The following is a 15,873-nucleotide window of genomic DNA, read 5'->3' as shown; positions in this document are numbered from 1 at the left end:
TGATACTTTATTTCCAGTGAAGAAAGGAGAGCCCTTAAGTTGGCCTGAAATCCTGTTCCCTTTCCCCTCAGTATTTCCTGTGATACTCTTGGCAAGTACCTCAGATGCACACAATCTCAAAGGCACGTAGGTACCCAATTCCCAAACTATCTGTCAATACTTAGGCGTATCTAGATAAAGGAGTACAGAGCTTCGGAAAATGCAAATCATGGCCTGGCTCAAACCTCAGGAAGAGCTACAAAGAGGAGAGCAATCCCTGCTAGGGTTTAACAGCGGGGCTTTAGCCACCTCCAGAGCTACACCCTCTGAGAGCTCTTAAAAAGCAGGCTGCAAGTGAGTCAGAACAGTAAGCAAGAAAACATGCAAGCGCAGATTAAAAATAACCTTTTAACAACCAAGGGAAAGAAATACGGCAATGCTTCTTAAACCCAAGACTGAGAAAGAGCACTGCTTCCTCCAGCAGGGAGACGCAGCTCTCGCCCTGAGGTGTTCGCCACCGAGCTCCTCGCCCACACCAGGGCAGCGCTGGTGCTGAAGGAGCCCTGGCGTAGGGAATTCTCTGGTGATTGCAGCACATTTCTCACCACTGATCGGACTGTTAGACATCAGACCTTTCCCTACACGGAACCCAAACTCAGCAGCCCACATATCTCGCTGGCTTTTTATTCTTTTTATCCTCCCCACAGCAGAGTCCGGCTGGGGGCAGGGAGGGCTCCGGCTGCCGTGAGGTATTCAGCCGGCAGCGCTGCTGCAGGTGGGGATGCGGGGCAAGGGCAAGGCTTCCCCTCTCACCAAAGGGGCCAAAAAAAAAAATAATAAATAAATAAATAAAAACGTGAGGGAAGAAATGCGCTAAGCGCCGCAGCCAGCTCTTTGTGGACACACCTAACCCCCCCCCCCAAAAGGGACACCCCGCTGCCGGAGCCTGTCACGCAAAAGCTGTAACATAAAAGGTTAAAGCCAACATGTCCGCGAGGAAATATTTGCGTTTCCCTCAGAGACGAGCCCCTCTACCGCCTCCCAGCCCGGTTCGGGCCACGGGCAGCCAGCCTCCCCGGCTTCTAAGAAAGAAATCGTGAAGGGGAAGAAGAAGAAGAAAAAATAATAATAAAATAAGAAATATAAAGGAATAAACCGGCCTCGCTCCGGGGCCTCTCCTCCCATGGGGTGGGGGGGGGAAAGGCCGGGGTAGAGCCCACGGACCCCCTCACACAGAGCCGGGCGCCCCCGCCGCGCCTCTGCCTCCTCACCCGCAGCTCCTCGAAATCCGCCATTTTCTACCCGCGCCTCCTCCCGCCGCCGTCGCCGGGCCCCGCCGCCGCCGCCGCCACCACCATCGTGCACCCGGTGCGCGCCCCCGCCACGTGACGGGGAGAGGGCGGCTCCGGCAAAGCGGGAGGAGGGGGAAAAGTGTTAAAAAAAATTAAAAAAAAGAGTGAATAAATTCGAAATTAAAAGCCCTTCAGGCCGCCCCCCCCCCCCCCCGCGGTCGCAGGGAGAGGGCGGCCCGCCGAGCAGCTGAGGGGCTGCCCCGCCTCAGGGCGGCGGGCTCCGGGGGGAGTCGCTGTGAGGCGCCGTCCCGCACCCCCGGGCGCTGCTTTTTGCCCCAAATTAAGTTTAAACACGTAAATATATCTTCTAGGTACCCGCTAGGAGCCCTCCGGGCCCCGCATTTCAGCCATCGCCACCCTAAATATGCAGGCGTCCTACTAGACCTCACACGGAATTGTGCGGCAAAAGCTGTTGTAGGCTTGTGGTTCTGGGGTGTTAAATGAGAAGATCGGGCTCCAGCGGTAATTTTACGGCTTTCCTAGTTTTGTCCGTCTAACCCAAAACACATCATTTGTGTTACAGTGATAATGTGACACGTTTTATTAATAAAAAATGAGGCAAAAATGTCACTGGCAGTAAACTTAAGAAGTGGATAATGGGTTTCCTGCTGTAAGGGAAACACTGAGACATTTACAGAAAAATAAACATTGAGGTGCAGCTGAGAATACTATTTTCAAAAGCAGCCAGAGATCATTATCTAGTCACAATAATTACCTAGTCACAATATTCAGTTTCACTGGCAACCGAGCCATTAAGCCAAACAACTGGTTTATTCCAATAAGAAGCAAAAACTGAGCCAAAAAGTAGGCGAGCAGCCAAACCGACTGAAACAAGAAGTTGGAGAAACGTTGGGAAAAAAAAGGTCTGAAACATAAAATACGCTTTCCTGTACGAACCAAAAGGCAGCATTTTTTGAGACTGACAGGCTCAGAGCGGTGACTAAGCAACAAAATACCTCGGAACAAATTGAGTACACCAAGCCAGGAGCCTCTTAACAGGCCAAGTCCAGCTTCACTAGGAGGTATTCTGGCAGACAGTTTTGGAAACTGATAGCAGAGACGATTCTGGCACCCTGGGGCAGCAGAGAAAGGAAAGGGTATTGCAGGACTCCAATACATATCCCCACTCAGCAGAGCTGTCAATAAGCTTCTCAGCTTTTATAGCAGGTATCGATGCCTGCCATACATGCTAGCTACAGTCACTCAATATCCCTACATGTTCCAGTCACGCTGAAATTCAATAATTAACATTACTAAGGGTAATTTTGTAGTAGCCATTTGACTCAGGCTTTCCTTTTTATTTATTATCAGCTAGTCCAAGACAAACCCCTTAAAGTGATAAAGCTTTAAACCATAAGCTTTAAACGACAGACAGCTAGTCCTTGACTACACAAACTGATCCTATACTTGGTCTTGCAATAGCCATTTCCTTGAAGATTTAAACACAAGGACTTCAGTATTTCCAAAGTCCCCCCCCCTTTTTTTTTAATCAAAAGGAGGAATTGAGGAACTTGCAGCTTGTAGTCTAATAAAATGTGCTTTCTACCACAACATTGCATAAGTTCAACTCAGTGAACTAAGCAAGCCTATCAGACGTTTCTTTTTCCCTGCATTCCAACACCAGACTAAAAGAGGCAATCCACAGGTTAGGAGCTCTTAGATCATTAAAGCACCCAGCAGCACAGGCCAGACCAAAGCTTTCTCTCTTCTTTTGGAATACTCTCACATCTTTCTTCCTTCAAATGCACATAGAAACAGCAGTGTTCAAACCCACACCAGAGCTAGATATTTCTTTTCTCACTTACACTCACCTCTCAAATCATAACCAAATCTTTAAACCTCCCTATTTATCTCACTCCCCGTATTCACTGAGATAACAGCAGAAAGATTATAGTTTGTGTTTTAATGCCACACATTCACAAGATAACCTTACTTGACAGCCTATCAGTAATTTTTCAATTAAAGAAAAGAGCTTTATTTTCCCCCCAGGCCAGTTTTTCTTTACAATCTTTCTGCTAGTTTTTATGGGGGTCATACCCTTGAAAAAACAATTACTCCATACTGCTTAAGCTTTTTACTAGTTTCCTATTCAACAAAAGCAAAAGACACAGACCTGTCTTTTCTTCCATTATCCCGTCTCTAAACCAACATTCTCCCAGATCTCTCTCTTCTAAGTTTTCCAAGAACTAGAACCCATCTCTTCTTTTGCTCTAACTCTTCACTACAGATTTTTTAAGACTTTCATACTTACCCAACCACCTCAGACAGTGAGCCATCTTAGCAGCTTTTTCCAAAGCAGCTAATTTGTAGCCCCATCCAGGAGGGTATCACAGTGGTAGTTGGTTTGTTTTTCTAATAAGCTCTAATTAGGGTAAGATGTTAAAGATTTGTATATCAAATTGGTTGATATTTGGTTGAATATGAGCCAGCAGTGTGCTCAGGTGGCAAAGAAGGCCAACAGCATCCTGGTTTGTATCAGAAACAGTGTGGTCAGCAGGTCTAGGGAAGTGATTGTCCCCCTGTATCCTGCTCTGGTGAGGCCGCACCTCGAGTACTGTGTTCAGTTTTGGGCCCCTCGCTACAAGAAGGACATCGAGGTGCTTGAGCAGGTCCAGAGAAGGGCGATGAAGCTGGTGAGGGGTCTGGAGAACACATCTTATGAGGAGTGGCTATCAAGAGCTTAGTGATATGGTTTAGTGGAGGACTTGTTAGTGTTAGGTCACAGATTGGTAATCTTGGACATCTCTTCCAACCTAGATGATTCTGTGATTCTGTGGGGACCTAGAGGAGCTAAGCATCTGCCCCCTAAGTAGTTAGGCTTGTTAGAATAAAATCATACAGCTGGGCTTCAACCTTCTCTAGTAATCTTTCCAGGACTATGCAGCCATATTCCAGGACTACACATACAAGCACTGACTTGCACAGCTACAATACCTACTGAAATACTGACATCTGAATATCTGACTATTCGCCCCTGCTTCCCACAAACACATTGCAGACGGTAAGAAAAAGAAAAACAAACAAACAAAATCCTACAACTCCCAATATTGCATAAATTACACTCATCAGCATTATATCTCAATAAACTCCTCCTGTGCTGCTGAAGCAGCTGCTAATAGGCAACTGATTATGAATTACAAGCAGTGATAGGATGGGGAGGGAGAAGGTTTGAAAATACGTTTTGCGTGTGCTGTATTTAAAGAAAAAAACTTCGCAATGGCAGCCTTAGGCTTCTTAATTAATTGTCTTTCCTATCCCATAGCCATTTACTTTTTAAATTAACACCAAGGAAAGTAGATGAGAAATTGTAATAAAGTGATGCTGAACATCTTCCCTTCTTCTGTTAGCTCTAGAGGGGCATATAGAGCTTTATAGGCCAACTTGTTTGCTCTGCTGCCTGTAAAAATTTGGGCTTTGACTGGAGACGAGATGTCCTGAGTAGGATACTTCATATTAGAAAGAAATCTCCATGTGGGTGCTTTGTATCTGCACTTTCTGTTGCCCTGCTAATTGACAAAAACAGAGCTTAGGTAGGACATAATATTGTGTCCGTTATGTCAAGACATGCAGTGAAGTTATATATATAGCTAAAGAGATAACAAACTCAGTAAGTATGTTCTTACCAGAATAAAATGTAAATTAGAAATCTAATTTGCTTTCCTCTATTTTTTTGTATTCTAATCATTTTTGATGATGAAATGTATATTAATTAATTTCACTTGCCTATCCTAGTATACTGATATACAGCTATATTTTAGTAATTAGCATACAAGTGAAATATTTAAATGTTGACTATGAAGTTGTTTATCCGACCATTGTTGTTTTTATTAAATGCCTATTAAATTTAAGGCCTAGATGAGTGCCCTAGCAATGTCTTTTGTAGGCTGTTGAATTGCTTGTGAACACCTTGATCCTGACAGTCAGTGCTAGTTGGCTACAGCAGTCTGTCCCTGCAGATTTAACTGGTAAGGACAGACTGGAGCTTTCATGGATGTTTCACAGTCCTGAGAAAGGCTTCCCTGATTGTGGGTGAGCATTTGTCTCTAAAGACAGTTTGGAAGATTCTTTTACAAACATATGGTGAAAATTATCCTCAAGTCTGTGCTCTAAGGATCGAGGAGACTCTCTTTTTTCCATCAAAACAGCAGCAAACAGCACATTAAGATGCCTCTACCCTTTTAAAAGAGATGTAGAAAACTCTCTCCAGTCAAGCAAAGCCAAGAACCCAGGCTATTCTCTCAACAGTAATGATATGATCTTGGAAACCTAATTGGGATGACTTGAACACTAACTTCAATTACAGGAACTTCTCTTTCAGAGCCATAAAAGAAAAGTACCCAATAATGGAAAATGAACCCATTACCTATTCTACTGCAGCGTTAATGCCACAAAATTAAACAGAAAGTGAGAGAGGACCAAAGTTGGATATTGCGATATCAATCTGATCCACTTTGGAAAGACCACGTTTTATGGGAAAAATTGAATTTAAAAGATACGTATTAAATTACATGCTTAAGAGGATTGAAGTGCAACAAGAGCATAGCTCTGCTGGCTGGACAGTTAATGTTTGATGCAGTCATGCTTTTGCCTAGACATCCCTGAGAGCAGGACGTATTGAAAGGAGAGTTTTAACAAGAGGTGTGTGGACTTTAAGATAAAAAAAAAAAAAAAAAAAAAAAAAAAAAGTGAAAAAGCTTGAAGGAGCAGAAAGCTTGTGTTGGCCCTCAAGGGACAGCAAGTTTTGGGGAGAGAAGCTGGTGTGTGGGGTGCTGTAACACCACTTTATATGGAACCGCTCCGAGGGGGGCCCCGCTCGGCGCCCAGCGCCCCCTCAGCACCGGACCGTTGGCCTCCATGTTAACGGCCGGCACCATGACAGGACCCGCCTAGGTGAGCGGGACGTGCTTAGCGCTGCGCGGGGCTGCCTGGCTTTATTTCGTGGTGATTTGCTTTACGTTGTCACGGCTTGGTTTATTTTGCCTTGTTGTGCGTTATTTTTGCTTTATTTCGCTTTATTTCGCCTCGCTTTACTTCGCTTACCCCCCGCCTTGTACCGGCGGGCCCCGCCCGCCAAAACACCCCACCACACCGCTCAGGTAAGCCCGGCGGCGATTGGCCAGCCCCGCCGCCAGACCCGCCTTCCCTCCCCACGGCGATTGGCCATCCTTCAACCTACCGTCTCCTTCTCCATAACCCATTGGCTAAGTCGCCGAGCAATCTTCCACCACCTGGCGCGCCGATTGGCTGCGGGAGGGAGCGCCGGTGGCGGCGGGCCTCGGCGGCTTGTGGCGACCGGTGGCTGCCGGCAGCGGGCTCCGGAGTCCCCCGCCGCCCATCCCTGCCCCGCGGCCTGTCCCTGCCCCGCCGCCCGCCGCGATGGAGCTGCCATGCGGGGCGCTGCGAGCCGCCCGCCAGGCGAGGGAGGCGGTGAGGGCCGGGGGCCGATGGGGACGCGCGTCCCGGTTGCTATGGGAACGGGAGGGGCGGTTCTGCGCATGCGCGGGGAGCGGCGCGCGCAGGTGCCTAGGGGGTGAGGGAGGGGCCGCCGCCATCATGGCGGCCTGAGGGGAGGGGGGAGAGTCGAGCGGGTCCTTATGGGGCCGGGGGGGAGGCCTGAAGGGGCCCTTATGGGGTCTGGGGGAGATGAAGGGGGCCTCGGGAGTCCTTATGGGGTCTGAGGGGGGATGAAGGGGGCCCTCATGGGGTCTGGGGGTGCCCTTATGGGGCCTTTATGGGATCTGAGGGGAGCTTTATAGGGCCTGAGGGGCCCTTATGGGGTCTGGGGGGGGGGATGAAGGAGGCCTCGGAGGGTCTTTATGGGCCCTGGGGGGGAATTAAGGGGGTTACAGGGGTCCTTATGGGGACTAGAGGGGTCTGGGGGGGCCCTTATAGGGCCTGTATGGGATCTGAGGGGAGCCTTCTGGGGCCTGAGGCGTCCTTATGGGGTTTTCGGGGGGATAAAGGGAGCCTCAGAGGGTCTTTATGGGGCCCAGAGGGATCTGGGGGGGGGGAAGGGGCTTCATGGGGCCTTTATGGGACTTGAGGGGAGCTTTATAGGGCCTGGGGTGTTCTAATAGGGCCTGGAGGGGCGCAGAGCTGTAGGAACTGGGTGTAGCGCCGTGGGGGTCTCTGCAATGGCGGTGGGCCTGGCACTCTGTAGGGATGGGAGTCTCGTTATGTCTATCCTGTTCATTTCCTCTCCGTTGGCAGGGGGGTGTCCCTGGTGTTGTCCCTTCCTCAGAGCACTGCAGGCTCCGCTGTCCCCTGTCCATGGCAGGAGCTGGTACTGTGAAGGGAACAAGCCCACATGCCCTTCTCCCTCTTCTTCCCACACTTTTTGTTAAAAAAAAAAAAAAAAAAAAAAGTGCTGCTCTGCCTCCTTCTCTTCCTCCCTTTTTGCAATAAACTTGGCTGCCCTGCTGTGTCTTCATCCTGCAGGTGGGTCGAGGCTCCAGGAAGCCCAACAGCAGCAGCATTATTTTGTTGTATGTCTTAACCTGATCTTTTGTCTCCACCTGCTGGTCAGATTCAGTTGATAAGCAGCAGGGCTGTGCTGCGAGAGTGCCAAAAGCTTTTCCCCAAAAATCAGAATCATAGAATTGGTTGGGTTGGAAGGGACCTCAAAGATCATCTGACTCCATCCCCCTCACCATAGGCGGGGATGCCACCCACTAGATCAGGTTGCTCAGAGCCTCATTCAGCCTGGCATTCAGCCTGCTCCAGGGATGGGGCATCCACAGCTTCTCTGGGCAACCTGTGTCAGTGCCTCACTACACTCACAGTGAAGAATTTCCTCATGGTCCACATCTTTGTAATGCTGGCACCCTGCATGTGTGCACAATTTTCTGCTGATGCTGTGCGTGAATCTGACAAAAGGTAGTTGCTGAGAGCAGTCTGGGGACAGAGGTGTAGGTTATGTCAACCTCTTCAGTTAGCAGATATATACATGTATATTTACCTCAGAATGGGAGTCCCCATGTCACTCTGAGCACAGATACCAACCATGAAGGAAGGTGCCCTGAGGTGGGTACTGCAATGGTGTTAACATGCAGAAGGATGGCAAAACTTGGGCTGTGCAGGCAGGGGAAAAGGGAGATGGTTTGGAACTTCACCAGCGGGGATTTGGTGAGCCCTGCTGCCGGGGCTGATTTTTAATATTAAATGCAGAAATGTCTATATGAATAGGACCTGGAATTCAAGAATTCTTCCCCCCTCAGCCGGACCACTGAGTTTGTGTTGGTTTGATTTACAAGCTGATTTCTCTGTTCTGCCAAAAGACGGAATGGACTGAAGAGATGGGATTTTGTAGTTTGCAGGGTGGATAGAGGTGTTTGTATTCTGCACAGGGGCAGAAATTGGGAGCCTGCTTTGTTTAAGACCATCAGTAGCTGAGGATCAAGCTGGAGGTGCCAAGAGGAGTGGGTTTTTATATTCTTGTTTTAAGGTTCCTGACTTATTTTTCTGTGGTTGGAGCATAGGTACATAATTCCAGTATTGCAGTTCTGTATCTAAAAATTAGGCCGCTACATCTTTAATTTGTATCGCTAAACGTCTGGAATTTCTGGTTCCCCAGTCCTGTACCTACCTATGGGGCATTTTTTTCCCATTAATATGTGTTGTAGAATGGAGATGATTGTTTCCTACCATTTTTGGGAAAACTGTTTCAAGAAATAAACCCTTATTATGAATAGAGTCCAGCAGAATAATTTCAGTCCAATCTCAGCTATTTAATGGTAATGAGTAAAGGGTGTGAGCATTTGCCTAGCTAAATATTTTATTGACTTGAGCCAAATTCATTTGTTGCACTGATACAAACCAGCCTTTCCTTACCCTCAGTCTGTTGCTTTTCTCTCAGGTCGGTGTGTTCTGGTGTACCCTTTAGCAGCAGGATTTTCTGGTCTGGCCAAACTGAGCAGCTGGGGTGAAAGAGAGGCAGAAGAGCAGGCACGTCCCTTGCAGGGACACACAGCCTGTACCTCGAGCTTCACCTTGCAGCTAGAAACAAGAGCCTTACCTGAGATGCTGCCCGTCAAAGTGGAAGGGTGGTGGTGGGGAGGAGCGTGCCAGGGGTGCAGACACAGGGAAGCAGCACTTTGGCTTCACCAGAGTTGTGCTTCTTGCTTGTCTCACGTCTCTGTGTCTGTACTGCTGAATGCTTGGCTCTGGAGTTGGGAGAGAAAAGGAGCAACATGCACGGCTGGGAAGGGAGAGGGATACTGGTTTGCTGGGAAAAAAGCAGAAATGCTGATCTGAGGCCCCAGATGGAAGAAGGATGGACTATTCATTTCACACAGACATGAGATTTCACCAGAGCAGTTTGGTAATGATGATCTGTTTATGCTGTACAGTTCTATGGCTATTCACAGCACCTCAGTGTAGGTGTAAAATCCCAGAAATCTGTTTTGTGAGGCATCTCACTGGTTTTCATTGCCGCGTATTTTCTATGTTTGTCCTGTAAATCACTCTCAAAAAGCAATATTATTGCAAACTGTAGTGTAACTTAGCAAATTCCCACAAATAAGTAGGAGAGTTAATGCTTATTAATCAATTTGTAAACTCAGCATTCTAAATTTGGACCGTTTAATAACTCACCATACCAAATGCCATTCATTTTAATGCATTTTTCATAGATACATTTTGCTTCAAATTAGTGAGGTCTTGGCAATGTAAAACCTGACTTCAGCAGTGGTTTTCGTAGAGGAGGGAGGTAATGGTGCTCCACAAGTGGCATTTGTGGAAAGCCCTTGACACCAGAGCATGAATTCATGAACGACAGCAGGTAACTACTGCAAAAGGGAAGGAATTGGAAGATTTTCAGTGCACCAGACTCAAATTTTAACATCTTTAGATTTTAAATGTAATACCTCTCAAATGCATCTTAGTGGTATTACTAGGACAGCTATAACTTCAGTTTTGAGCTTGCTGTATGGTTTTAATTATGAAAGCTATTTCTAATCCCTGTTGAGAAACTTTGTCAACTCAATTGTTTGCAGCAGCCTTGTATAATTTGGAAGAGAGAACAGCCTAAAGAAGCATCTTCTCTTTGTGCTGGGAAATTCTATTCAATGGCAGCCAACTTATACATTGTTTAAAACTCACCATTTCCCTTCTCTGCTCATGTTTCAAAAAATATTGTCAGGACGCCAAACAATTGAACGCCAGCCTTCTAAAAAGGCTGGCAAGGCTTCAGTTACAACGTGCAAAGGGCTAGGGGAGAGGAAGAACTGAGGGTAGGGAGTGGTGGAGTCTGTGATGCCTCAGCTATGCTCACCCTCCTGGCTAAGGGGATCAGCTTGCACTTGCCAGGGGTCACAGAGGCCCAGGATGGGAAGGACACCATGTGCTTATCATGATAAGATCTTCCCTGATGTGATTACAGAGCTAACTGCTTGCCTCTTTGATGAATCCCTGATCACAGACCCCTTTGAAGTCATCTTAGTGAGGTGTGGCCCCAGCTGGATGTCCAAGGGTGAAACATTACAGCGGTAGGGTTGTAACTTCAGAGCTTCTCAACCGTGAGTTCCTCTCCAACTTTGTTCTTCACGCAATCATACATATTAATGCAGAAATACAGGGTCAGATACTAATGAAACATTGTGGGGTTAAATTAATCTTTTAGTAGCTCCATTAATTTGATGGGATTGCACCAGAGACTAGGTTGATTTACAATGTAAATGCATTTTAGTAAAAGGTATGTAACTAAATAACTAAACAAACAATTGCAGTTAAAGATGCATGACTCTAATAGAGTTTAATTTTAAATGGCTGCAAAGAAAGGAGTATGTACCACTCTTTTGTTAAGCTAGAAATAAATAAAATACACTATAAGTGTTGGAGATAATTAGTTAAGTGCTCAACTATTTAGTTTTTAAAACAAGATCACGCTTAAGTGCCTTAAGCTTTTATTAATTGCATGGACCCAAAAATCCCCTGTAGTAATTGAAAATTTAATTACATACATTTTTTGTTCTTTTAAGAATAGGAGCTTATTAAACTTTAAACACTTAAACATCTATTGAAATACCATTGGCTATAAACAACGTGCAGTTCCAAATACTAATTAAACAGGAAGGCTAAATCGCTATAAAGCTAAACTGAATTTTAAGTAACTTTGTACTCGTAAGTACTCTGATTTTTTTCACGCAGTGTAAGATTTACCATTGCAACTCTACACGCAGCTGAAGTCCTGGCAGTGTTACTGTCTGTCTGCACTGTCAGGCAGGTTTTGTGGATATATTTGGAGAGAGGGCCAGTCTCTAGGGGCTAAGCTGGGTTTCAGGAGGGAGACGGGCACGGGCAGAGGGCTGGTCATGTGTGCAGTTGCTGGTGACAGTGGCACATGTGGGGGTTTGTGTGCCAGCTGGAAAGGGGAGATGGTAGCAAATGGCTGGGAGAGGTGGCTTGATGAGAGTGGTCAAGGAAGCAGTGGTCTGTTAGCAACCAACTGGTAAGATTTCTGATTTGGTAAGAGGTATGTGTGGAAAGGTCCTTCATTTCTCTTTGTTCACAGGACTGGGACCAGAGATTTTGATATCTGTGTTCTGTTTTTCAACCCAATGTAATGCAAGTCTCTGTCAGTTAATCAACTGATGTAATGCTTAGTTAACTTTTTTTGGACAGATGGCTAACTTCCTAAAATTAGCCATTGCTATTTGCATTGTTATTAACAAAAGATAAACATAGAATTAACCTCTCAGTCTACACTATCTTCTGATTTTTAGATGGGACTCTTATTAGGTATAAAGGTTGGCTTTTGCTTCTGCTTGGCCAACCCAAGAAGGGCAGTATTATGGTGAGGTTGGAGTGGGTTGTGAGTACATGTACACGATGCTCTCCTATGCATCTCAAGGCAAGTCTCTGCCTAGAAGAGTATTTGAGCTGCTGTCCATCACTGTCTAAACTAGGATTTAAAATACCTCTAGAGACAGCAGAAGTAACCTGATGGAACTAACAGCAAAAGACAGACAAGAATACAGACTGTTTTCAAGCACTGATCGTGAGCTCATCAATTCATCAGACAAATGCAATTCCTCTCCCAACATTACTGTAAATACTCAAACACGGAACACTTGATGTGTTTGTCACCTGTGGCAACCACTGTGTTTTCATACCATGTCGTAAATACTCAGAAGCTGCTGCGATCTCACCCTTTGATATGTGGGGTTAATTTTTCAGTTAATTTTTCTTTGTGTTTGTTTCTGCTTGCAGCACATCTCTGGAATGGACCAACTTCATTCAGAAGTTGTTGATCTATTAGGCATTTGCAGAGCACTCTTCCTGCCTGAAATGGTTTGCAAAAATCATCTTTGTACCGCCAGTGAAAGGCAAATGGTATTGTAGTTTCATTATGGACAGGGGGACAGAGTGGCTGTGTGACTTTATCAAGACAAGAAAAAGTAGCAAAAGTGAGAAGTGGTGTGTGGTTTCTTCCCCATTTTCCAGCCAGATTGATTCCTTTGGCTACAACACCAGAATGAAGATATTACCAATCCATTTAATAATATGTGAAATACAAATACATTTCCAACCGGCAGGAAACGTTGTTAAAAGCAAACCCCAGCCCTTTCCTTGTTGTGTCACTAGATGGCCCCACGTCTGAAGCAAACACCCCAGAAAATACCTGCTGTACTGGCTGACCTTTTGCCTCCTCTGCCAGGTACTTTTTACAGGTTTGCAAACACACTGGTAGGCATTAGTTCCAAAAACAAACAAACAAACAAACAAACAAAAAAACACAATAGCTGAATGTGCTATCTGAAACGTGCAAATGGGCAGTAGAATGCTGTATGATCCCTGCTGCTATGGGCAGTGCACAGGGAGCGGATAGGTGAAGAGGTAAGTTGGTTTTGCAGCGCACTGCACCACACAAAAGCATCCTGACTTGGAGGAATAAAGATTTCTCCAATATCTGTAGTTTTCTGTGGTGGTGCTTCGTTCCAAGAGACTAAGAAGGATAGTATAATTGCCTTGCTCTGCGAATATTCCCTTTATGCATCTTTTGGGATTTAAAAGCATAAAGCCTCAATCAGTAGTAACTCTTTCACTTGTCTGCATGCTGTGTGGTGGCAGAGTGCAGCAGAAGTCATTGCGACCAAAGCTGAGGCTTTGCCTTCCAGTGTGAAGGTGGCAAAGCTTTGTGGGCTGGTGGCCTGCAGAGCCCTAATGCTTGGGCTGGGCTTCTCTGGGATGGAGGCAGCCACTGTTTGAGTGTGGTAGAAGCTGGGGCTGGGTGTCTGTACAGGCAGCATGCAAAACACAGTAAGCAGTATGTATCTGCTGTGCAAGCAACATAAAAACCACTGATCTTTCCCAATCTACTAAGTCAGTGCCAGTCCCTTGTACTCTTGTTGGGTCCTCAAGAATAATGCTGAAAACCAGCATCCTCAAAGAGACCATCAGTAATTTATTTACCTAAAAGTGGGTTTGGCCTTACCTGTGTTTCCTGTGATCCCAGCTTCAGATCACAATGAGTAGAGTCAATATGCTGATTTCTAGAAGTCGCTACAAGGTCTAATTGACCTTGTAGCAACTTTTGTTATGACCCTAAGATTCCAGAGTTTACGTCTGGAGACATCCATATATGCATATATGGTAACTTTCATCAGAGTAAAGCTTTTTTCCAGTGTCTTACTGGGTTAGTTTCCAGTGTCCCTTTTGCTACACTTAATATTACACTGTATACTCCCGCAGGTGTAGCTTCACTGAAAAATGGCAGAGATGTTTTACTCTGCCTTGTTGTTACCTCTGAACCATTTGTGAATGCCTTTGGTCTCTCCTGGCTGTGTGAGGAAATCTATTGGCCTGAAATTTCTTTGTGTTAGGACTTGACATGGGTCACTCCTGTGTTAAAACTGGGCAAGCTGGACATCAACCAAAACTATTAATTCTTCAAGTGCATTTCCTTTGTGTCTATGTATCAAGGCACACAAGACAGGAGGTGTCAACAGTGTGCAGCAGGTCTGCATAATGTAGCGTAGTTGTGCAGATTGCTGGCTTGTTCTCAATCACTTTGAGTGCTCAGAAAATGGGTTTCTAATTGCACGGGAGGGATGCAGCCACAGTGGAGCATGTGGTTTGCTTGCACAGCTCTTGGAGGTGCTGTGCATGAGGTCTGCAAGAGCCCTACCCTGAAATTCACAACTGCCTGAACCTGTTGGAGGTCCATAGTTGTAGCACGGCCAGGAAGTTGTTTTTCAACCTCAAGATAATTTTCTTTTCTCTAGGAAAAGGTTTCTACCCATCCACTAGCCCTGATAATGTGTAAGAAAAATTGCATTCAAAACCACTTTACTTCCGTTTATTAACAGTGAGTTGTTTTACAGTTCTTACATGCTGTTGTCTTAATTTGTTTGTTTCCACAGGCTACATTTAGATGCTGTTTACAGCAATAAAGAGAATATTACATTTGATCTAGAGTTCTGTCTTAATTCACAGGATGAGCTGCGAACAGAAGCTCGTCGAAAAAATCTCCTCATTCTAATTTTGCATTACTTAGTGGAGGAAGGGTAAGTAATCTAAATAATAGTGCCCTACGTTAGTGTTTCTGTGTGTATGACCTCCCGTAACATGTACTTCTGTCCCCTGTTGGACAAATGGACAGCAAGGCCCTTTGCTTCCATATGAGAAAGAAATAAACTATTATTAAATAACTTGACAGCTTGCTGTGCTAATTTCTTTCAGTTCCTGGAACAAAAGTGTCCTATATCATTGCCAAGTATGTAAGATCAATCCTTTGCTGAAAGTATTTTTAAATACAGTTTATGGCTTTTATAATAAAAAAGAGATGTGGACAACTTAAAACTACTATATACTTACTAATGCCATTGCTTGCTTTTTTTTTTTTTTTTTTTTTCTCAAAAATCACACTAAAGTAATAACTCTCAGGTTTTTCTTCTTTCATTTTTTTGAAATTACCAGGTATATCGATGCTGCAAATGCTTTGGAACAAGAGACAACATTAGGCTTACGTGGCTTTGAAGTTTGTGACAACATTGATCTTGAGACAATTTTGATGGAATATGAAAGCTATTACTTTGTAAAATTTCAAAAATATCCTAAAATTACCAAGAAGGTCCTGGACACTGGTACGTGGCTGTTTTCCTAAAGAAAGCTTCTGTTTTTTCTAAGCCTGAAAACTATATTTGCCTGATGTACTCCCAACACTTTGCATGTATGTCCATTTTCAATGTTTGAACTCCCTTATAGATCTACATTCCTAGGACATAAGAATTAAGAGATGGGGCTTTCATCCTTTCTGCTCTCCCATTCCCTCTTTATGTAGAGGGACAAGATGAATGTATTTTTCAGTCTTTTAGAACAAGTTCAATATTGGAAAATGCCATGGAACTGCAAAACGACATGGATATACTCTCTCTTTCTTCTAATTGAGAGAGAATAGTAAGTCCATTCTATTCTGTATTTAACCTTTGAGGTAAAATAAACCACTTAAATGAGATATTACATCTTAGCTCATCCGAGCTAGTTCTTTAAAGTCTGTTACCACTAATCTCATTTACCATTTATTTTCTGTATTTTTATAAAT

At 45.0% G+C, this 15,873-nt stretch overlaps 2 protein-coding genes across 5 annotated transcripts in view; one reads left to right on the top strand and one right to left on the bottom strand.

Moving 5' to 3' along the window:
- The window catches only part of LOC311221068 (E3 SUMO-protein ligase PIAS2-like), a 30,835-nt gene extending 29,547 nt beyond the window's left edge, over positions 1-1,288 (bottom strand). For all 4 annotated transcript variants that reach the window (XM_084304821.1, XM_084304822.1, XM_084304824.1 and 1 more), the window contains exon 1: positions 1,251-1,288. In XM_084304821.1, coding sequence (XP_084160947.1) covers positions 1,251-1,274 — 24 coding nt within the window. In that variant the 5' untranslated portion in view covers positions 1,275-1,288. The remainder of the gene's footprint in view (positions 1-1,250) is intronic.
- Positions 1,289-6,707: 5,419 nt separating this feature from the next.
- Positions 6,708-15,873, top strand: part of KATNAL2 (katanin catalytic subunit A1 like 2) — a gene marked incomplete at both ends in the record, with an annotated part of 30,519 nt that continues 21,353 nt past the window's right edge. The window contains 3 exons of the mRNA XM_084304642.1: positions 6,708-6,758; positions 14,766-14,836; positions 15,249-15,415. Coding sequence (XP_084160768.1) covers positions 6,708-6,758; positions 14,766-14,836; positions 15,249-15,415 — 289 coding nt within the window. The remainder of the gene's footprint in view (positions 6,759-14,765; positions 14,837-15,248; positions 15,416-15,873) is intronic.

Source organism: Netta rufina, assembly GCF_964035555.1.
Source record: "Netta rufina genome assembly, chromosome: Z".
Lineage (NCBI taxonomy): Eukaryota > Metazoa > Chordata > Aves > Anseriformes > Anatidae > Netta > Netta rufina.
This window is presented reverse-complemented; position numbering and strand designations above follow the sequence as displayed.